The sequence below is a fragment of the Morone saxatilis genome, unplaced genomic scaffold, assembly GCF_004916995.1.
Source record: "Morone saxatilis isolate NCDOM2014 unplaced genomic scaffold, NCSU_SB_2.0 Contig12, whole genome shotgun sequence".
NCBI lineage: Eukaryota > Metazoa > Chordata > Actinopteri > Moronidae > Morone > Morone saxatilis.
Window position 1 is genome coordinate 14,853,797 of NW_023339674.1, and position 24,509 is coordinate 14,878,305.

The window sequence follows — 24,509 nt, forward strand, 5'->3', positions numbered from 1 at the left end:
CCTTTTCCAAAGAAACCACTACAATTGCAAACATCTGATTCCTACCAGATAAAGCAGGAAGTAACAGCAATAAATAGCAACAAAGAGTAAAGTATTTCGAAAACTTAATCTGCCTTTGAAAAACTACCCATTTAATCAGCCTTGCTCTCAAACATAGTTGGAGTTTGGCCCATATCCTCTAACACCACCCAACTAAACTCCTCTTTCTGGGATAATAGAAATGTTCGCTTGTACTTCAGCTCATAAACTGACACTGACATTTTCTCAGCAGTGCCCAATTGGTACTACACATGTGCAGCTCTCAGCAGAAATCAGAAGGAAGCGAGATGGGTGACTGTATCTTCTTCCATCATCAGCTCTAGAAATAACGATGTGAGCAAGTGAATTTCTAGAGTTACTAGCCCGACGTAACATTTTACTTGCCCTGAGGAACCAGGCAATCCTTACTGTAGACTCCTCATTTTAGTTTTAAACATTCATACTTTCACAAACACCCATTACAGGAATTTAAAATTCCATGGCCTGACATACTGTCCACGCTGACTGACAACACATAAATCTGCACACTGAAGACATATTGGGGGATGTCAAGTCAACAATTCATGTAATACTTCACAGGTAATGTATTCTGTAAATGCTGCAGGCCTCAGTGGTTACAGATGAAAGATGGAGACACCAGCACATCCTCACTGCTGTAGCCACTCTGTGTTTGTGTGTGTGTGGGTGTATACCTCTGTGTGTGCATTGTGTTATCAGCAGTTATCTGTAAAGGGTTGTGTGTCCCATCCGTGTTGGTTCTATTCTCGGCAGGGGTGTTTATAGACTTGGACACACTGTGTGTGATCTTCATTTCTTCTGATCACAACCTGATTGGAGCACACTGTCTGTGTAGCTGACCATCCATAAAGCGTCCACCTGGCTCCATTGCTCACAGCTGCAGTTGGAAAATTGCCTGTTTACAGTAGCGTCAGGGTTTTCATTCTTTACACACCAAGCACAAGCCTCATTATTTATCTACCAGTACAAAGTACAAGGAGATTCTTAGATTTTTTGGTTGTTTTAGTTGAAGTCTGCGTGAAGCATGACATCAAGCAAGGCCACAACTAAATGATTTTGCTTTTAGCCACACTAGTGCCATAGCTTTGTGAATACCAATGTCGGTCCACCACTTGGCTTCAGACTGAAGTATCTCAACAACTATCGGAGGGATTGGGATGAAATGATTTAGACAGGTATTCATGGTGCCCAGAAGATGAATCCTGCAGACTTTGGTGATCCCCTAACTTTTCCTTCAGCTCCACCATGAAGTTGTCATTTAGTGGTTTTGAGTGAAATGTCTTGTTTTTGGCATTAGATGTTTTCATTTTATACTTTAGTTTATGACAAATACTAAGTACTAAATGTAAATGCCCCACTGTGTCTTAAGTACAGCCTCACAGACTGATAGACTCTTCATCTCATGAAAACACTTGGGTAATTTTGTTATTAACTGGGTAAGACATTTGCTAATATGAGCATACACATTGATTTGGCTAAATGTATGTACAGTGTTAATTTGCATTATTATCATAGTAAGTTTGTAAATGATTGAAGATGATTAATCATTTACAAACATGATGATTAAAGATGCATTTAAACCATGTTAATAATCCTCAGAATACACAGTTTACAGCACTTTTCTGTCTGTATTTGATTTTTCTTTGTTTTGTTTTGTTTTGTTGAAGCAATTTCTTTATTCATTACATACTCAACTGTTGTTGAAACGCTGTCACTTTGAGTCCTCTTCCTCAGGCAAAGTAGTTATTATTTTCAAAATAACATTCAAAGAAAAAATGTCTGCACAATTGAATCCATGCAATTTGTTGCTTTCATGTCAGTCTATCTTTGATATAACTCTAGTGTTTTGTGAAGCTGCTCTACAGAGTGGAGAACCAGTAATCTAGTAACGAAGAAGTGACACCACCTCTGGTTTCAATCTGTCTGCTTCTCTTAGTGTCTGTCTGCCCACAAAGCATTAGCTTTGCAGTCTGCTGCCCTGAGAGGGCCTCACACATCGGTGTATTCTCAACCTGTTGAGCTGCGAGTCAGACGGATATTCAGGAGAGAGGACAGGGAATTACAAAGCCCGTCACTTAGTCAGCCGGCAAGTCTGCCAGCAGCTCATTCACACATTTTTTATTCACATTTGTCTCTGGAAAACTGAGGGAGTGTGTGATTGATGTTTCAAACAGAGGCATAATTGGACAGCAAGGCATGCAATCTAAATGTCATGTGAACCTGTTTGCTCATTCATACCAATTTCGCAAGATTTGCTTAAGGGGCTCGACTGCACTCTTAGGTTATTTTTCATTGTTCTCTGAGCTATAGTTACTCACTTAAACTCAATTTGAGGTCATTGGGCGATTTCTTAAAAGGTCACCACAGGCAGCTTTGCTTCTTCCACCAATGTTTTACTACTGAAGGTTTGACACTTTATTAGGCCTGACCCTTCTAATTTCATCAGAACACAATTGAGAGAAAATCGGTCTCTCCCTGTATCGGTCTCCTTCTCCTTCATTATTGTCTCCCTGTCAGTGTCAGACAGACACCCAGTGCAGTGTAAATGTCAGAGCTGTTTGTCATAAGTGAATTATTAATGATGACACGCTGAAAAGCCATTTTCCGAGCCACAAAACCATGTGTCTGTCAAATAATATGCAGAATGGAGAGGGCAGCGTTATTGAGAAAGAATGGGTGTCAAGGGGAATGTGTAGAAATGTTCGTTCACTGGCACACTCTATAATAATGTTTTCATGTAATTCAAGCTAGCATATTTGTTTTATGACAAGTATGTATTGGCTTGTGCTGCGTTTAGAGCGGAGAGCTTCTCATTAAGCGATAAAATGGTATACTGCTGCATTCATTCTCACCCTTCTCTCCTCTCTCTCTCTCTCTCGATGGCAAAATGTTGCAAACTGACACTGCTGATGACCATCACAGAGATGGAGAGAGACCATGAGTTACCAAGATGTGAGATCTGTCAGTAGATGATGGTGTCCGGGTTTGATTAAATGTTGCTCTGGGGTGTAAAATGAAGACTGTGAATGGATGGGAAAGAGTTACTTACTGCAGAAAGGAGTGGACAGACAGATACAGAGGGAGTGTTATGAACTTTTTCCTGAATTTTGTGTTTGTGTGTGTGTGTGTTTGGTGTGAGTGACCTCATATTGCTCTTTAATTTCTCTCATTTGTATAAAGCCCTTGATTAATACAATTAATATTTTACTGCTCTAATTACTGCAGTCATTGTTCTCTTTGGTTTTGATGATTAAAGACACTTCAAAGATTGATGAAATTAGTTTGTGTTTAAAACTTGCTTTTGGGATTTAGATTATATTATTGTATATGTCACTGATTCGATTCTGTCTGGCTTCTCTCTATTATCACTATCAACAACGACAAATATAATTTCATTTAAAAAATTAAGAGTCTACACCCACATTCTTAAGTGCAGTTCTTTTAGGCTTCACTTACAGTAGTGGTCAACCAATATGGGTTTTTCACTGGCCGATGCAGCTATTTAGAGAGCAAGGCTGCCAATGGCCGATATGTAATGCCAATATCCAAACAAAGAAAAGTCATGTATAATTTTATTCTGTTCTGTAGGAAACTAATGCATATGTTTAAAGCACGATGCATGAGAGTTATAATACATGGCTTTACACCAACCTTTTCCCCACCTTCCCAAAACTCACAAAGCGCTAATATCTTTCCATAGCAGCCACACTGACAAGGCTACCTGTAGATGTGTCTGAAGACATTTTTTGTCTATCGGCCTTGTGAGCGCACACATCGTCCAATGCCAATTATCTCAAAATGCCTGATAATGAATCAGTATATGACTAACTTAGAGAACTGGAATGTAGGGGCATCAAGCAGATTGCAACCAACTGAATACCACTCGCCCTGTAGAAGAACCTACGGTGGCTGCCCTATTTAGAGCTGTGTGTTTGTGGGCTACTATAGAAACATAGTTAATGTCAACATGCCAACAATGACAATACTAATACGCTGAGGTTAAGCAGGTATGATGTTTACCATATTTCCCATTTTGGTTTGCATATTAGCATACTAATATTTGCGAATTAGCACAAAAAACTAAGTATAGCTGAGGCTGATAGGAATACCACAAATGTTCACCAGAGTCGTTCTCGAATCAGTGGTCAAAGTGTAAATGATTAATCCTCTGGAAATCATGAATGTGGCAAGAATGTAATGATAATCCTCTATTCTTTGATATATATTTCAGAACCAAAGTGGACCAACGAACCAATATTAACATTTTGTGATGTGAGTTCCGTGCTCAACACCCTCACGTGGCCCATATTTTTACTCTACATCAGCGTGCCCCCATTCCCTGCTCCCCATTCTTCAGTATTACAGCCTGAAATGTTACTACCATGCATCTCTGGGCTCATGGTCTGCTTCCCTGACACCAGCTACGTCTCATGGGGAGCTCTCTATGAAATATGGCCTCTGGTCCTCTCATTCAACACCACATGACTGCAGCATGCTGTCTCATTTACTATTGCACATTCACATTCACATGTGCACGCACCAAACACACACACATTGTGCAGCTGTGAGTCTCAATGCATATGGTCTGCAGGCACTTGCATAGATCAACATTTATTATCTGTTCAATAATTAAAGACCATAGATGTGCTGATAACTCAATTCGTACAAGCAGTATCTTATAATAATGTTTCAGGCTCTGTGCAGAATGGAATTTAACGTTTTATATCTTTTTTTAATTAAGTGAGTGGACTCAGAAGTGTAGCTGTCTTAACTGTAATTCTGGAAACTAAAACAAGAAGCTGCTGAGGAGAGCTAAATCTAAGTTACTCAGAAAGTTAATCATTTTTGGACCTTGAAGCATCTTTCTGTCAAAACAAAACAAAATTCATGTTAGATAATTATTTTAAAGTAACTAGAAACCCAAATCCACAATAGCCTTCAAACTATGTAATTTAGGGTCGTATGTACATAGTAGTTAATATCTAAAAAGTAAATGAAGAGACTATTGGGTTTGGATTGGGCGCGCTTATGCTCGGACTTTTTATGAAAAGTACACAAACCAATAAAAAATCCATGGGTGCTTTAAAACCTCTCGGCTCCGGCTCAATCTGCCTGAGTCTAACTTGACTCCAGTATTGCCAACTTGATGAATGTTTCGCTAGATTAGGCACATTTTCAGACCCATCTTAGTGACGATATTTCCAAAAATTTACTAGCAACAAATTTATAAAAATAAAAATACATATTATATTGTAATTCCCATGCATGGTGCCAACAGTGTCGGGGTCTGTCCCTCTTCCTTTCCATGCTCAAAAGCAATTGCTTTGTTAACTCATCGCGAAACTGACGCAAACTCGGACAGAAACAAAATAAAAGTCACCGTCTTTGTTCACCAACTCTGGCTTGGTCAAAATAAATCTTTAAATCCCTGAGTTACATGTGAAAATATATTTGCTCTAAACTTGTTTTCCTCGCTGCCTCTCTCTGCCTGCTGGCCTCTTGGTGCTACAGCTCACTGAACAGTTGCTGGTCTACAGGTGCCTCGATCCACAGCAAGTAGCAGCTCTAGTGTCCTGTCAGAAACGCTGTCTGACTGCAAAGTAAAGCGGGGAAAGTATACTCCTAAATTGATGTTGATTTTTCTTTTTCAGGTGGCTAAAATATGTTGTGCTGCTGCCCCATCTACAGCAGTATTACTGAGGGAGATTTTCTAATAGTTATCAACATTTATTTTCACTCACACAGATTTTTTGTGGATGCTTAACCAGACACTCTCAATCAGCTTTGATATTATAGATGCATTTGTACTATTTCAAGCCACATTTCCAGAGGCTTTAACTTGATTTACTTCACTGTCTCTCTTATTTGCTGAGCAGCTGGTTTGCTGTGCAGGTTCAGCTAGAAAAAGCAGCACTTTGTGTTGACCTCCCACACTCTCTTTTGATAGGAAACCATTTAGCACAGGAAGCAATGTGACCCGTCCACCTGTTCCACCAGTGTGTACGCATGCAACAGACAAATAAAACGCTCTTGTATAATGATGTTTGGCTAGAGAAGTTATACCTTTAACCCCCCTTATTATCAAAATAGAAACAGGCTATCAGCTAACATGAGGAAGGAAGTGAGTTGGGTCTTAAAGGTTCCAGGTGGCAAAATATCAAGTTATAAATAAGAAAACCAATAAAATCATCTATTTGAAAGGCAGGATTTAGTTGAAATATATATCCACTGAAATGTCAAAACAATCATGGCAATTTTTTTTAACACAAAGCTTTAATACTTACTGTACTGTAATAGGTGTGTGCATAGGAAGGCGGTGTGCTTATGCTGAAACTAGCACGTATGCACACAACACATGTATGTCACGTGCTTGTTTGGACATTAAAGTCCTGACACGCTGAAGAGGATGAATGTGCGCCCCGTCATAGACCTTGAATTCAGTCGTTTATTCAAAGCTTCAGATTTAAATATCAAAGATGATTGTGCTGTGCTCTGAGAGTTCAAGGCTGTTAGCTTATTGGAGCAAATAATACCTTTGTAGTGCAACAGGATTTCTTTCAGCCACTGATGCTTTCAAGCCAAATGGACTTAGCAGGGAACCTTAGCTATATCTAAATTACCTTTTTTTTGGTCCCTATTTCAGTGATGGGTTGTTTAGTATGTGGCCAGCATCGAGATCCAAACATCAGCCATTGTTTTGAGGCCAATATGCAGGGAAACAAGCCAGAGACACGTCTGAAGTGTGTGTGTGAGGTATTCATCACTTCTATTTCCACCCAAAACCAGAGGGAGCCTAAATGTTGCAGCTGCGTGACTTATTTTGCTCCAGGAGGGAGTCGTTCTGACAAATGGGAAGAAGGATGCTGGGTAAGCAAACTGAGCCATCATCAATATCCAACATAGCAGCAAACTGCGACTTCAGTGGCATGTCTGTGACCCCTAGTGGAGCTGCTCAGAACTGCCCGCTGCACAGACCCAGGCCCATGCATGCATTCATAAGACAAGCGGATGGTGTTTAGCCTGTGAAGTAATCATTTGTTTATATTATGATGTCATTTGAAATGAATGGGTAAATGCGCTGAATGAGGCATCAGAATCCAACTGGAGGGATTCACAGGAGAAGATGAATAATCAAAATAGATTTCCTTGAGAATTATTCATGCAGAGGAACAATCAGAATAAATAAAGTGAGACCTCACATATTGAAAGTTTTAAAGCCCTTTTTAGGTTTAATTTGGCACACCGGCACCTCCTCTGCATGCTGAAACACTGATAAAGAGAAGCACTGCAAACACACAGAGAACTGACGAATCATTCTTCCCTCTTATTCATCTGAAGCCAAAGTTTGATTTGATCCTGTGTGTATTAGATTGTGTGTTCAGCACACCAGAGGACATTGATAATCCACAGTCTTAGTGATTCACTGCAGCTTCAGTCAAGCTTGTCTGCACAGTATGTTTTCCAGATCAGAGCAGCTGCCACTTACGAAGCCATTAGGCATTGATGTGGGGGAATACTGTCATGTGGAGTGAAAAATCAAGCATACCCAATCTGCAGCTGCTGGGACAGTCTTCGTAATAACCTTGGATTGAGTTTTTGAGAGTTGATTTTATTATTGTTGAGAGTTTTGGGACCATTTTTCCAATATCTGAGAAAGATATAAACACAATCACTGAGTTACCTGATGTTCATTCAGGTCTTTGGTTGGATCAGAGGTGTAAGGGGGTCAGGATAAGGGTTTTTGACTCTCTCCTTTCCTCTCACACTCTTCCTCCTACACACTGCCCACTGCTCTTACTTTTCCTGGTTTCCCGCCGTCCAGCAGCCTACCAGCATTCTGCTTATGACTGTCAGGCCCTTGCACACCTTTCTGGTAAATTTACAGCCGTCCGTTGACAATATTGATCTGTCAGGCTGCCAGTTTGATTATTAACAATCTTTTCATTCACTCTAATTTTGAGCCAGATAGATATATGGACTAATGGATGGTTTAATTTAAAAAGTAAATGGCTGCAGCACCGAGCAGTCACTGATAAATCCTTATTCATAGATTTATTTATTTTTATTAGCCTTCCTGCTTCCCTTTCACTGTATATTATGATGGACTTCCATCATCAGGATTTAATGTTTTTTTTTTTTTTATGTTTTTGAATGTGAATGTGAAGAACATGTTTGGACTAAGAAAGCCTCTAAACCCCTGCACATTAATGCTGTGTAATAGAAACATTCCCTGAAACACCTAAATATGTTTTGAATGTTGACAATTCAAAGAAAATGCTTGGATTGCCTGAAGGTGGCTGAAAAAGTAAATTCCTTTCACTTGGGTCACAACCATGGAAATATTCTTGTCTAATGTTGTTGATTGATGATCAGGCCTTCCACCTAAACAGAGACACGTGCTAATATAGGTACACAATAGAACTGTTAGATATTCCCATGTTCTTTAACTCTCTATATTTGTGAAATCAGTGACAATGGAAGGAATTATATCTTCGAAATTTTATGAATAGAACATTGTAATTGATTTTCTGGCTCATTAAATAATGTAGTACCTCTAGTTGTCACTAGATGGAGATAAAAGCTCAGCAGTTGTATTTCCCACAGCTCATACCTTTGTTCAAAGGTGGCAGATTTTGGATGCATTAATGTAATTTTATTGTTAGTACACATATATAAGTATTAGACTGATATATTAAGCTAATATTGGCCTTTCGTTGAATGTAGGTATCATCCACAGATACATAGCCTGATAAACCTGACATCTAATCTTCTTTGCACAACTGATTCTCCCATTAACTGTTTAATTATGTCTTTCATTAATTTATTTAAAGACATAATGTTTCCCATTACTAGCAGAGTTTTCTGTATAATTAGTGTGATGTATCACTTAGCCTCAAGAAACAGGTGATAAAAGATACAGTCTTTGATCCAAATGTAAATGTGAAAGTATTGCCCCAATAATATTTTAAATCTCAGCCTTAATTTACAATGTTTTTACTACAAAGACCTTAGACAACATCTAAGCTAAAGTTATTAATATATTCTGATGCCGTAGAAGGTTTGTTTTCATCAGTAATATCTGTAAACACTGTAGTAAAACAGGCCTATATTATCAATTAAGATTACACTTATTTTTCATCTTAAAGTCAAACTCTTTAGTTATATTTGAGCATAGAAGTTCAGTGGAACTTAATTATATGTGTGAGTATAGTTGTAATTTAAATGATCAAATATCAAAGATTGGGTTTTTGATGATTTCCACCCAGAGTTATTATTAGGGCATCGCTATGCTCATCTTAAGATGGACAACATGATGCCAAAGACTGCATTGCAGTGTTTTTATCTGCTGCTCAACTTACTTGGGCCTCAAAATCCGTATAAACCCTGTATGAATGAATTTCTCAGAATCATTTGGTCAGTGTTTCAGCTAATCCTCTTTCAAGTCAATAAGTTTACCACATCAGAGTCAGTACATGAAGAGAGGAAGAAGACACAGCAACTAATGTGGCAAAACACTCATCTCTATCTTACTAAATTAGGTCAGTTAACTTAATCGAGCATCACAGACAGCTGTATAAATGTCAGCGTTTATGTTGGTTTTGTTATTTAGTTGATGATTGCAGCGCACCATTCACTGCCCAACTGTTGCTTTGACCACTTTCAATATGTCGGAAACCAGGTTACGACATGCTTGTGGACGGGTTCATTTGTCTTGAGACAACGACCATAACTCAGGTCCCCGTGGGGAATGGTGATTTATATAGGTTATTCCATGAAATCTAGGGTTACGGCGACAGATTCACGGGGCTGAGAATAGGGGGGATGTCAGTTCAGTTGCTAGGAAACAAGTAGGAGGAAGACAACAGTGCAAGGCAGAAATCTGGGTTGGGTAGAGAGAGAGAGAGAGAGAGAGAGGGGGTAAGACAGCTGGAGTGATAGAAGAGGGTGAGAGAGTAAGACAGAGAGTGAGAGAGACAGGCAGAGAAATCGTGCCGCAGGGTCAATGTGTTTCATCATATTTCCTTCGGGCGATCAAGGCCAGGAAAGAAAGCAACAGTGCTGCTATTTCCAAGATGTGTTATTACAGAGAGATGACTATTGATTCTGCCAAACCCACTTAATTAATATTTAGTAATTATTCCTGTTTCTATGATCAAAAACACTTTCTCAATGTAAAGCCCTAGTTCATCATTAACACACACCCAGACACATGCAAAACCACACACTCACACACATGCACAAAAGTCCTCTCATGTTCCAACCATTACCATCTCAATGAAGCTAAATATAGTCCAATCCCCAGGCCCCTTCATCTCGCCACATCAATAGGTCTGGCTTTGTCGTCTGTCTGTCCTTCTGTGTTTGCCTTGAGCTTTTCTGTGTCATGTTGAATTCTGGGGTCTGGCCGATGGCACACTGACCCAGCACGGCGGTTATTTTTGGGGAACTTAATGTGTGTTTTTGGAGATTTGAGCATCACCTGATATAGAAGCTAATTAATGGGAACACGACACTAGACACATACTGACACTATGTCAAGTATGTGTTGTTATAGGTGAATAATGTCCAAAATAATACATTTTGATAATGAAAGTGTGTATCTATATAATATTCTGTTTTTACATTTGCCAACATGGTTATATTTTCACTCATATTAATTTGTTTGTCAGCATGCATCAGCTGTGCGGACAGACTGCGGGAACAGATTGTTTTTGTGCTGATGCAGTTCTACATTTTCCACCAGTCCATGTTTATTGTGCTTTATGCCATATCTATGAAATAATGTGCAAAAGCAGACTTGTTTTCAGCCTGAGCCTGATGGTAGTTTAAGAAATCAAATAAAATTTTATTTAAAATTGAACGATGTCTATAAAGTGAGGTGGACAGCAGCCCAACATTTGCCAATGTTTTCACACCTTTTTATGTATGGTGCATTTTGTGGCCCGGGAACAAACACACACTGCTCTGTAAGTACATTTTCAGATGTTCCTTACATCTAATTACTGTAACAGTGTCTGCCCCTCCGATTATTGCATAGGAATTTTAAGGAACATTATGCAAATAATGTTGGAGGAAATATAAGAGACGATAATTTCTCATTCTGTTGGTTTTTGTGTGTTAAAATCTCTGCCACTGAAGAGCAGGTGCAAATTTACAAAGGTGTAAGGGAAGGTTGTGGTAAAAAAATTTAATCAACCGGTATTCTTCGGGGACGTGCACTGAGACAGAGAGAGAGAGAGAGACAGAGCAGTAGCTCATAATAAATGAACACAGCATCTGACTGTGTTAGAACACCAAACAAAGAGCAGACAGGGAGTTATGGCTCTGTGGTCATTTATCCTCGACATGAAGTTGAATTTGATGTTCATTGAACTGCTTCCACACTATAGCGATGGTGAATGTACACTTAGGACGTATAAGATGTATTTTCCGAAGCTCACAACCTAGTGAATGTCAGCTTGAAATTTTACTTTAGTGATTGGTTGGGTAAAATAGATTATAAGTGAAAGTTTTTCTTCCCCACCACGACCTTCCTTGCCGATACACCTGCTGGATTTGTGTAAAAGTGCAGTTTGAAAATCCAGCAGAATGCGCCGTCATCCTGTCGAGTTATTTGTGCAATCCTCCTCAAAATGTATGACAGATATGACCGATTACACACAGGTTGTGCTTTAGGATAGTGGACTGGCTGCACAGCAGACATTTTAAATTGCCAAAGCTGGAAAATGGAGAATACAGGTGGACTTATAATAACAGTAACCATGGGTCAGTACCATGAAGTCTCCCAGTGACAGTTAACCAGCAAACACAAATACCAGGACTTCCCCTAAGTGGAATGCACCTATCATTAATATACCTGTGGGTTACCTGCTATGACATGTCAAAATGTCTGCTGTCCAACCAGTCCATAGTCAAACTGAGCTTCCAGTCTAGTGTCTGAAATGAGAGAGAGACAGAGGGACTGTGTTAAGGTTGTCCTGTTATGTTCATCGTGAATGACAAATTACTGTGAAAGTTGGGATGAAATCAAAATGAAAGTTAATTGAATCTTTGGCACTTTGAAAACTTGCTCTAATAAATACCGAAATAATACACTTCGTTTCAATGATAAGTGTGCAGATGTTTTATCATCCAGCACCTTCTTGTCTTGTGGTAATGTGCAACAGTTTTGGGAGGTTTTGCACTTTGAAAACTGCCACGTTTTTAAATTTTCAGCCATGCCGAAAACACATAGACGTGTTAATTGCCTATTCGACACCATTTATAGTGTTGTGTCCTCTTCAGTGCATGCGTGTTAATGAATTTCCTCTTGAAATTGATATGCTGTATAACAAACTGCAGAATATATATAAGTTTTGACAGTTCTGGAAAGTTTTAAAGGTCCAGTGTGTAACATTTAGGAGGATCTATTGGCAGAAATACAATATATTAGCCATAAGTATGTTTTCATTAGTTTATAATCACCTGAAAATGAGAATGCTTTGTTACTTTTGAATGAGCCGTTTATCTACAGAGGGAGCGGGTCCTCTTCGATGGAGTCCACCATGTTTCTACAGTAGCCCAGAACGGACAAAACAAACACTGGCTGTAGATAGGGATGTAAAACTTTAGTTCTTCCTACATATTTGGAAGGGGTGGATGAAGCGAGAGAATTGCAATCTGAGACTACACTGCTAAATGCCACACACTGGACCTTTGAGTTGCTGCAATAACTGATAAAACTTGCAGCTTTGTTGCTCATATTTCAGGCATTATGTGAAACCTAGACAACGTCATCTCTTAATAGATGTCTTGTTGCTATAGAGACTAATCTGATAGTGACAGAAAACAATTTTATGTTAGGTTAGTCTGACAAAAGTAAAAAAATAAAAACCTTTCAAACTTACTGTTGCTCCTCAAATGCAGCTTAAATCAAGCCAATAAATAAGATTCTTCACACCTAAATCTTATTTATTAAATCAAGCCAATAAATAAGATTCTTCACACCTCTTCACATATGGATTGAGAACCATATAAGACACTACACTACCCAGGGTCTTTTGGTGCAAGGATTTTTCAACTAAATGAAACTAAATAAAATGTAGATGAAATGATACATCTAATTACAACAGAGGTATAGTGGTTAAAGGAGCTGGAGTGAACTCTAAAACAATTATGATCCTCTCCCGATTGGCAGGCCAGCACTGTGCATGGCAGCTCTGTCTCCTTATGTGTGTGTGTGAATGAATGAGATGCACTTTAAGGTAGGAAAGCACTATATAAGTGCAGTCCATTTACCAGTTAAGGAGCTTGTTTGCATGTTTTGATCTGCTCTTTTATACCTGCACATTTAAAGCCCCTCCCACGACTGTCAACAAGCGCATTCTCCACACTGATGAAAATGTGTTGACACGTCTTACTCAGACAGACACACAGATTCCTTATCTGACGTCTCTGTCTGTCTGTCTGTCTGTCTGTCTGGCTGTCTCACAGCACTGGGTAAATAATGTGTCTTCTGCTAGATGTGTTACTCACCACACTAGCTGCCAGCACTTACACTCCTCCAGTTGCGCTAATAGTGATTTAGTTTCCTTCCTTTTTCTTTCCCCATTACTGTCCACCTACCTGACTCAGTATCAGACTTAAGTGCGCCACAAAGGAACACAAATTAGAAACAGCCAGAGGTGTGTGCGAATACAAGTCTATCATTTATATTTGTTCTATTCAGACTTGATTAATAGGATCCGGACTGTACAAGCTAAGAGTAGGTTTATCCTAGACTGGATGTCTTTTTTATTGTTATGTTTTTTAAATGTTCTGCTCCAAATATAATATGTCCTGCGCTGCTCTTTTACATTATAAATGTGGTCCAGATGTCCTTGCTGAGTTGGCACATGTCTGGAAACTAAAGTTGTAGTCATAATAATGTTTCTGACTCTGATATTTTCAGCAGACCACATAGCACTGAGCTGCCCAATGCCGTAGTAATGTTTCATCTTCTTACGCCTTTATGTTAGACTGGGTTGCAAAAATCAAGACTAATCGAATGTAAAATCACCAACCGGTAAACTTTTTTAATAACAGAAACATCCACAAACAATAAATTTGCCATCCTGGCTGTTGTGGATGTATTTTCTGGGTTTGTGTGGACAGAAATGGGGTAAACTCTACTCTGTAGCATGAAAATAGTTCAAGTTCTCACAGAAAAAGTGGAATGAGCCATGTGAAAAGCCATGTGAATTCAAAGCGTGGGACCTTGGTGAAAAGATGTTGGCAGGAGAAAATGGTAATTGTTCAAATGGTCACTGTATGACGAACAAAGTAAACATAAGTGCGCTGTGAATGTGGGCTTTCACATGATTACTTTTCGTCTGAGGGTCATACGTGTAAGTAGCTAATTTAGTTACAAGACAATTAAGTGGAAAGTGTGATAATGACCAGGTTTCAGAAACAAGCCTGCCAGGTATCTCCATTCACATGTTCTATTTTTGAATTGAAATCTTTGTTCACATCTCAGTCCTGTGGCACTATAAGTCCCATTACCAGAGCAAGTACTGTCAACCTGCTGTCATGACAGCAGGTAACCTTGGTAACCCTGTGTTCCTTGGCTAGATTTTTGCAAGCTAGACATCTCTAGCAGCCTGGGGAAGACTTCCGAACATTGACAACATGTCTACATTGTCGGTTTTCCACCTATATTTACGTTGTATAACTTTCTGTTATCGTGGTTAAGTGTATATTGTTTTTTTTCCACTGTTTTTAATACAGACAGCCCACAAGTCAAAAAGTTTTATTGGATTTTCGGCTGCAGTCGTATATATTTTAGGGTACCTATAAATATTCAAAAAACCTACAAGACTTTTTGTTACCTCTATGAGAAAGATGTTTAGTTCTTTTTGTGTTATATAAAAAATGTATTATTTATTCTGTAGAATCTCTATCTGTGTGAGTCGACTAATTGGAAATCTAAACTGATTGGAAAACAAATGTGTGTTATTTTAAGTCTATTAGCAGTATAGTTTAGTTATAGTATTTAACATGTAATATTAATAGTTTATAACACACTGTAAGGTAGTTGTACAACTACTTCTTGAAAAAATCTTCTGACTTTTTTATAACTGCAGACTTGATCGCTTATTAGAAATAAATGAGCCTTATTAATTGATTACCAACATTTATTACCAAACAAAAGGATTTGTATACTATTCTTGTTAATGGCTTATAAATGATCTATAAAGCATTATTAAATAGTTAATTAACCTCACTGATCAAAGCTGGAGTGTTTGGTTGATCTAAGCCTTTGAGCAAATTCACTGAAGTCATGTTTCAGTTGTGTTCAGTCGCAGTTCTTCAATAAAATAACTAGTTTGACTCCAAAAGGTGTTTTTTTAATTAGAGAAAAAACTACCGACTCAAAGCCTCATCTACAACAAAGAGGCTGTAACCGCTCGCTCTCTGCTCTTTTCCAGGAAAGAACCATCATCCTTCCACCCTAATCATCGCTGTTGGTAACACCTAATTACCATAATTCACCCCTCACCTCTCAGCCAAGAAAGCTGTGGCTGCCGCACGCTCTCATCCTGGCAGAAAACAATGTAATGATATCACCGAGCTTGCTGCTGCACAGGAGAAGTGGCAAAAGTAACATTTCTATCACACTCAGCTGAGACTGAATTCACAAAAAAAAGCAAGTAAAATGTGATTCTTCTGTCTTATGACTGGAGGAAACTGTTATAGGAAAATTTGTACGTCTCTTCTCGCCATTTATAATGAGGAGATGTCAGAAATCTGTCTGTTATGTGTTCTATTTTTAATACCCATAATGTGTTGGAGCACTAATGAGTTGGAGGCCACACACCATTGATCACTGCCTTCGTCATACCACCATCACTAAATACCCATCAGTGTCAGCATCGCGGTTAACTCTCTCCTGTGGTTCGTCTTTTGTTGTACTTCAGTTTCCCATCGCCATCACTTTACAGTTTACAAGAGGATATGACAGTGGCTGGTGGATTTTACTTTACACTGACTATCCAAACTTTATGCTTTTTGAGAATAAAGGCTTTTCCTTCAGGCATGTAATGTCTCATTTATAGGATAAACATTTTTCTTATTGTCAACAAATCCCAAAACCAACAGCACATTAGTCTTTGCAATGTACCTACCCTGTCTGTGGCACTCCTCCTCAAACCCACTGATCTCTACTGAAAATGTAAGTCTTTAAAAATCGCTCACAAATACATAGTTTTATTTCTAAAAAGTAATTTCTTAAAACAGCTGGGCACTGTTAGTTTTGAGCAAACATTACTCAAACAAACTAAATAGTACAGTTGCTGGACTATTTTCAGCACATTTGTTTCAGTATTTGCGTCAGCAGGACAGCGGGCAGAATGTGTGACTGACTCAAAATAAACAGAGATGATAAAGGAACATGTTATCCACTGAAAAGGTCTGGTTCACTGATGTGTTTTTAATAGTTAGCAGATGTCAGTGTTGGTCTGTTGGCCTGTCAGAGACTGAAATATCTTCAGCAGCTACTGGATAGAAAGCCATTCAATTTCAACATCATCAACATTTACACTTACTTTGGTTTATGATCTGATATCTGCAAAGCTATGACATTCACCTTCCAGTTATATTTTGTGTTTAGTGCTACTTCACTGCAGCTAACATGGCTGTTGGCAGGGCTGACACCCCTGCTGTCAAATGCTGTCAAATTTAACACATTTATTAATTTCAGAAATAATTTGTTAAAAATGGATCTTGCCTATAATTTAATGATCTATTGGCCACAAGATTCAAAATAAATAAAACATTTGATTGATTTCTAATGCCACCTTTAGACATTTCTATTGAATTCTTTACTAATGTGCCTCAATAATGTAATGTTTTTGAGTTAAAATACCTGAATTTGAGGGCTTTTCCAAGCAAATGTTGACATTGTTTGTGATTAAATCATCATATATTTGAAGACTTCTCTAGATCCACCCCTCACTGTAGTCTTTTAGCCTTGTTGGATAATAATGGAGGACTTGGGCAGAAAGAACAAAGCTATATCAGATAAAACTTGTCAGCAGAATCAATTGGTCATTGGTTTCGCTGTTTTATTATATCACCAAACTTTTTAAGCCAATTATCTTAATGATTGCTTGATCTAAAGTCATGTTTCTAATATCTGACAGATACGATAATACTAATAATATTAATTATGAATAATATTTCCAACCTGCTCTCCTGTTTCCCCTCCTTCATTGTGAAAACCCTACATCCTCTTGAGAGTAGATATGATCACTTCCAGCCAGCACAGAGCAGCACGACTCCCCCCTCACTATCATGCCTTGCAATAGTAGGTTCTGAACCCCGTAATTAGCCGAAGATGCTTGCTGCTGTCCTCCAGAGATGTTTGCTGGCGCTGGGTATTTCACAACAGGTGTTTACTCCCTCCAGATCTGAGGCGTGACTAGCATTCAGTTTGCTCGCCCTGAGGCGTGACCACGGAGGGCGAACAACATAAGTCAAAGCCAACATCACAGCGTGCCCCCCCCCCTTCAAATGGTAGTTGACCAGTAACATAAGTGATAGGTGATCCTGCAGAAAACCTTTAGTATTTGACAAGACTTATCTTATCATATCTGCAGGCTGTCAAATGTTCAATATAATTGATTTACATAATCTCTACTCGTCAAGATGGAGGCAGGAGCCTCTAATGTTTGTTTTCATTACATTGTGACTCTATCAGTTGAACGCACCAGTGTTTGTCCTCGTCTTTATGTTCTGTTAGTGTTTTATTAACCAGATCTGCGCATAGTAAACCGCATGAGTGGGGTTGGACAGAGGTTAGGAGAGGTGGGGTTGATCCTGTCGCTTTAGGAGACACTGTTGTCTCCTCTCCTCCTGCTCTTACAGCGCAGGGGAAAGGCAGATACTTCCTCCACCATCCCACTGCAGACCAGACGGATTGAGGATTAGCTTTCCCTCCCCGTGACACGCAGTTGACAGCTTGTTTTGTCCGTTGTTTCGGGAAAAAATGTCGTGGAAAATGCCAAAGTTTTTTGTTTTTTTTTCCGGTCGTCCTCTTACGCACGCAGTAGGATAGTGCTCTTGTGGTAGGTGGTCAACAGAGAGAAGCAGAGCAGACAGGAGTGATGTGCTCTGAATTACTCAGTGGACTAGTTTATTTTAAAAATCCATGGATCAACCTGCTCTTCTGCTTCTCGCTCAGGGGACTGAGGATGGCTGAAGACGTGACCTGTTGCAGCTTTTCTTGAAGCTATTAGTGTGTGGATGGATAAAACGCTGCAGAATGAATCCGTTTGTACAGCTTCAGTTAAGACGACGGATTGTTTACTGAGGCGGAATTGAATTACTTTTTGGATTTGTGTGCTTTTTGTTTGTTTTTTTTTTACACAGAGCGCACCTGAAAGAGGGGTGCGTCTTTATCCGGGCTCCTCAGTGGACCGACTGGAGAAAAATCCGTGAATGTTTTGAACATATTTCGAAGTTGAAGAACACTGAGCACGGTGGTTTTTTTGCGAATAAAACTGACGATGGACTAAAACTGGTCAGGATCTCGCCACTCTTCCGAGCGCAGCACCGCGCCCTGCTTTCTGGGAGACTATAACCTCCTTTTGTGTCTCCTGTCTCACTGTCTTCCCTCCCGTGTGGTTTGCTTTTGACAGAATGGCCCGGTTTGGAGACGACGTCCCGGGCTTGTTGAGTTCAGGGGATGGAGGATCCGAGCGCAACCGGAACCGCGATGGGGCCGCCGTGTCCACAGGTGGCATCTCCCCAGCCTTCAAGCAGACCAAAGCGCAGCGTGCCCGCACCATGGCCTTGTACAACCCCATCCCGGTCAGGGAGAACTGCTTCACCGTCAACAGGTCCCTGTTCATCTTTGGCGAGGACAACGTGGTCAGGAAGTACGCCAAGAAAATCATTGAGTGGCCATATCCTTTTTCTGCTTCATGGTGCAAATGAAGCGGGTAAGGTGTGAAATATACAAATACATTCAGCCGCGATGTGCAAGCAAGTCGTGTAGGAGTGAATTAAAGGTGGGTAAACTGTGTTCCAAAATGTGTTTAACAAATGGAAATATATATATTCATAATCCATTTGTGGCCCCCAACACGAATACAATTTAATCACAATCCACAAGTGTGCACAGAAGGATAAAGTCCATAAACAGCCAAATTCTTTTTAGTGTTTGTCTTTGTGCAGTAGACTCTATGGAGAATTTCAGCACCATGGACAGCACACACAGTACAATATATGAGAAACATACACACACAGAAACAGATCTGAGTTCAGTCTGGGGGAATAGTTTCAGTGATAAATTACTTTTTTGGGTCACTAATACTTAAATATTCAAATACAACCCAATACAATACTACACAACAGGAAATTAGGAATTAAGAAAGTAGAGTAAAACAAGCACTAAAAGCATTATTTTACTATTGTATAGAACAATATATCACATGAGTTTGACTCAGGTTGTGACAGTAGCTATATCCAGACAAAAACTACTGCAGAGGGGGAGGAGGTGTCAGTGGAAAGTGGATTAGAAGAGCACACAAGAGTTTCTCTGTTTATGGCTGTGAATCTTCTCTGTCAACAAAAGGCTATGAAGACCCGCTGTCCCTCATGATGAGTTATGGACAGTAAATATATCAAACTCACCTAGAGCTGCAACAATTGGTCGCTTGATTGATTAGTTGATTGACAGAAAATGTCACCTGCGCAATTGTTATAATAGTTTTGGTCATTTCTTTAAGCAAAAATATTCTGTGTGAGGATCTGCTTCTTTTCTCTGTTTTATGACTGTAAACTGAATATCTTTGGTTGGTTTTGGACTGTTTATTGGACAAGACATTTAAAGACTTCTCCTTTGACTTTGGGAAGCTGTAATAGGCAATTTATTTTTACTGTTTAACATTGTGTTGCAGGGAGTTGCAGCACTGAACTATTTGCCTAAATACTGCTATTAAATGAGAGAGTGGCATTATAGATAGATATTCCCAAAGGGAAATTTATTTTGCTCAGGTCAGTATTATACTAACAATACAACAATAAATAATACATTGAAATAAAATAAACATCACAGTACAGCCGGAGATTTGATAATTATCCAAATCTGTATTACATAACACTTATATTAATTAGTGCTGTTACATTATTGGTTATTAGGCAGCTTTCTCCAACCTAATGACTTGCTCCTCTATTACTGAAAAGGGAGAGACTGTTATTTCCTCTGCCTGTTGCTGAGGAGGACGGCCACACGCAAATGTCCATTGGTGGCGTGTTTGTGCTGCTGCTGTGCAGCTCACCAGGTGTCCAGGCCAGGTGTGGCCTCTTCACTGCTATTGTTCTGCTCCATTCAACTGCTTCCTGACTGACTGACTGGCCCACTGTGGATTTAAAAAAACCCAGAAAATAGAATGAGTGTGCTTCTATTGTTGATCGCTGTCTATTGTTGTTTTCTCTGGGTTTGCCCATCCATTGAGGTGATTAAAAATAGAAACGAATGAATTTCAATCAACAACTGAGGAAAAAGGGTTGAAGCGTGTTTGTTGGTTATTGTATTACAGATATTTCATCCCTCCAGCAGTTGGGTCATTACCATTAACAATACAGTAACTACACTCACAGGCTCATCTTATGCTCTGTGTCAAGAATACAGTTACAGCTTTAAATCAAAATACTGTGTCTGCTGTAGTGACCAGAAGGAAAGCAGCCAGACTGAATAACCTCCAGGTTAATGTGTTGTTGTGGAGGGAGTGTCTCATTACATCTAATGAGCTCTACTGTATCTGATTAACAGACATTAACAGGAATTATATGTAATGATGTCTGATCGCTGTGTCATATGCTATTACAACAACTCATTACTCACTGAGTCATACTATATTATATTGTTTGCTAATATGGTTTTGAAGGGAGTGTTGCTGAGCTGAGTGTTTCTGTGTTCTGGTCAATATCCATTGTGGCTGTGATGAGTGGCTCTCTCCACCGTACAGTATGTGGATAGATTCATGCACAGTAAAGTAAAGTAACGCATACTGTACATATAAATATGTAAGTAATGATACACACGTTTGTATTTCTTGTGAGGACACTCACACACACACATTCTTACCTTAATGCCCAGTGGTTATACTACAGAGTACCCTTATATGGAGTCATGCAATTACTAATTTTTTGGGCCACTTGGGGGCAGCAGAAACAAGCTGTGAACACAAAACTGACATATCATCACCTATTAAGTTACTATAAGTGAACTTGTTAGCACACAGTTGTGTTTTTACACATTTAGCATGAGTAACATTAACATTCATTTGGAGTCATGTTTCTGGCCATGCAGCAAATCCACATTTCATTCATTTCTGGGGCGTTTTTGGTCTCTACAGAATAGCTGGCTCTTTAGCTGCTAAATGCTCTATGTTCACCAGCCTGTCACTAATTCTCTATTTCATGTGTTTCATGCTGAAGAGGTAGCATACGGTGGGTTTTTTAGAGTTTTTTAACTAAAAGCAGCTGCCTGGTGCGTCTGAAAACACCACCATGAGAGCAGTGAGAGAGATTCAAAGCATATTTTGTGGAATTGAAAACAAAAACAATGAGCTAAAAGATTCTAAAGAGCCCTGTAAAGAAACTCACTTCATATATACAGTCATTTTATTCATTATTATTACTTATTTGACCTTTTTGATGCACTTTTATGTTCTGTTGTGGGCAGTTAAACAATGAGAAACTAAATGTAGATCTCTGTAAAGCTTCGCACAGCTAGCTAGGCTTGGTCCAAAGGTACAAAATCAACCTAACGGCACCTCTCAAGCTCATTAATTAACACGTTTTTTAGTGTAAAATCGACACCTTATCTATGCCCCTTTTTCATCCTAAAATGGAGAACTGAATTTTGATATATGTGGGTGTTTGAACCATTTTTTGTACTTTTTTAACCTCAACCCTAAATTTAATATAAACCTAATTCTAATTCCTAAAAGTCTTAACTCTTAAACAGTCCTCTGACGAAGTGAAAACCACCTTTAAACATCCTCACTTCCCACAGATGTCCTTGTTCTCATTGTCTAAAACTCAAATTGGTCCTCATAGAAATAGAAATGCAAGAGTGCACACACACACAATCTCTGCAGGACATCTCGTAAAAGGTCAGCCTTGTGTTTGGAGCACAACTTGCCGCTGTCACCTCGCTTTAAGAGGCTCTTTTTTCTCTAAGTGCTTAATTAACAGCAGATGATCAATTCAGGAATCATCCAGAGGTTTCCGTGGTTGATCAGTGTAAGTGCTGTGTGTGGGCTTACGAGAGCGTATAACACTATGTTCTCTAACACTACTAGTCTCTCTTATATGCCTCTGTGCAAACTCACAGGAGTAAGCAGTTATATGTACATGTATAGGTGAGTCTGACTGTCAGCCTACCTGCCTGAGGTTGCAGTCAATGGAAGGCTGATCGAGGCCTGGCAGGGAAGAGACAGTGCTAATTAAGCACACGGCCTGAGTTTAGTGTAGCAGGCCTGGTGAGGATTGGCAGCTGCTCCTCCTGTCTGATCCCCACTGGGATCCCCCGCAGCGGGAAGTTTCCCATTGAGAAGGTACACCTCTAAATAATTGATTGATGGATTTAATAGAGTTGGTTTCATCAGGACACACAGAAATAACTATAAGCTTGCTGGTTGGCGGACTTTTGGTTTTTAAATATGAAGCAGTTAGGACAGGGCGACATTTAAAGTATTGTACAGGAAATGTCACAGCTCTTTTTGTAAACTGTTTTATACACATTAACCGGGATTTAAAATACACAGTTGGTAATTTAATTAAGGGCTCATTTTAGGTTGTAAATTCATTTCATATGTCCCTAGGGTCAGCTTATACTTAAAAAACACCATTCATTTCCCTCTAACTAAATTGCATCCTTGCATGAAAAATGGAAATGGAAAATTACCAAGGAAATGACCCTGGTGTCTCCAGTGTAGCTATGGTCCTACTCTCATTTATTTCCAATTATGAAAACATTTTACCACTTATTTAGAGTGAATGTAGCTGAAGAACATGACTATGATAAGTATGCTAAGTTAACATAAACAATCCATAAAACATCACACATTCAATTTTCAAGTTTCAATTCAATTTTATTTGTATAGCGCCAATTCATAACAGAAGTTATCTCAGGACACTTTTCAAATATACCAGGTCTAGACCGAACTCCTTATAGCACATGAGGAATGTTTCACCCTCCTTCCCTGGCTATGTATATCCACCTACCTCTATATTTCCTGACAAAGCAATGTATATAAGAGCAGGCTGTGCTGTTTACTAGCAGGGCTAACTGAACTATGGTCGCGTTTATCCTCAGGATTGATTGGCTGGCTCAAGCAGGCCACTGAGGTGTGGAGGTGATGTGGAATTAAAGAAATATTGAACCATGTTTGATGCAGCAGTCCATTAAATCCATTCAGTTGACAACATATTTTATCTTACACATATCTTAATAACAGCACAGTTTGAATTCTTAATACAAACTGAAGTTGTAATGTATCAGTGTTCGTTCATTTTACTCCAAATGGAGATTACGCTCCTGGCTTTCCCGTGTTTGTATATTTAATGTTGCTCTCTGCCTTTAACACACACTCATTTACACACAGGCAGCTGATAATTCACATATTTTCAATAAGCCAGGCTCAGATGTCCGTGATTTATTTTGATTTTCACCTCTATGTAATAATAATCACTGGGGCTTGGATCCAATCTGGGCTTGAGCGTATTCACAGATGCACAGGGCATCACACTCCGTCTCCATGTCTATTTTTACACGCATGTTTGAGGAATCGAGGCAGAGTGCCAGCGTCACTGTGACTCACAGGATTGCTCACGAGACGCCTCGCTGCTAAAGCTGGTAGACGATGCGTGATTAACGTCACACACCAGAACAGTACAGAGGAGGGGAGGCGGTTTTGGTTAAAAACACTTGTTGAGTGTGTAACTTATGGTGAACTCAGCATATGAATGAATTTCATTGTGTTCTATGGAGAGCATTTTTTTTCAAATCTCTGTGGAAGGAAGGTAGCATTTGTTATATCAGGTATAAACCCTCCGTTTCTTCTGTGATTACACAATAAATGCATCAAACAGGCTGCAGTGGCCAGATCAGTAATAACAATGGATAAAATGTGTGTATGAAGGGAGTTGCTAGTGAACCAACAGAGAATAATCACCAACTCCGCAGTTCCCCTTGACTCTATGGAGCTTTTTAGTTTCTTTCAGCTCATTATTTTGGTTTTCGGGCCTGCAACTTTCAGTTTTTTCAGTGGAAAAAGCTTTAAAACCCAGACTTGGTTCATTAAACTATATCAGAAGAAGAAGGCGCAACGAGATGAAAAGTAAACAAGTGCTAGGCAAACCTCAAATATAAAAAAAAAAAACTATGTAGAAAGGCAAACATTTATGTCATCTGCCGG

At 39.3% G+C, this 24,509-nt stretch overlaps 1 protein-coding gene across 1 annotated transcript in view; it reads left to right on the forward strand.

Moving 5' to 3' along the window:
* Positions 1-24,509, forward strand: part of LOC118322342 (voltage-dependent R-type calcium channel subunit alpha-1E) — an 88,363-nt gene that overhangs the window by 5,304 nt on the left and 58,550 nt on the right. The window contains 1 exon segment of the mRNA XM_035654000.1: positions 18,717-18,983. Coding sequence (XP_035509893.1) covers positions 18,717-18,983 — 267 coding nt within the window.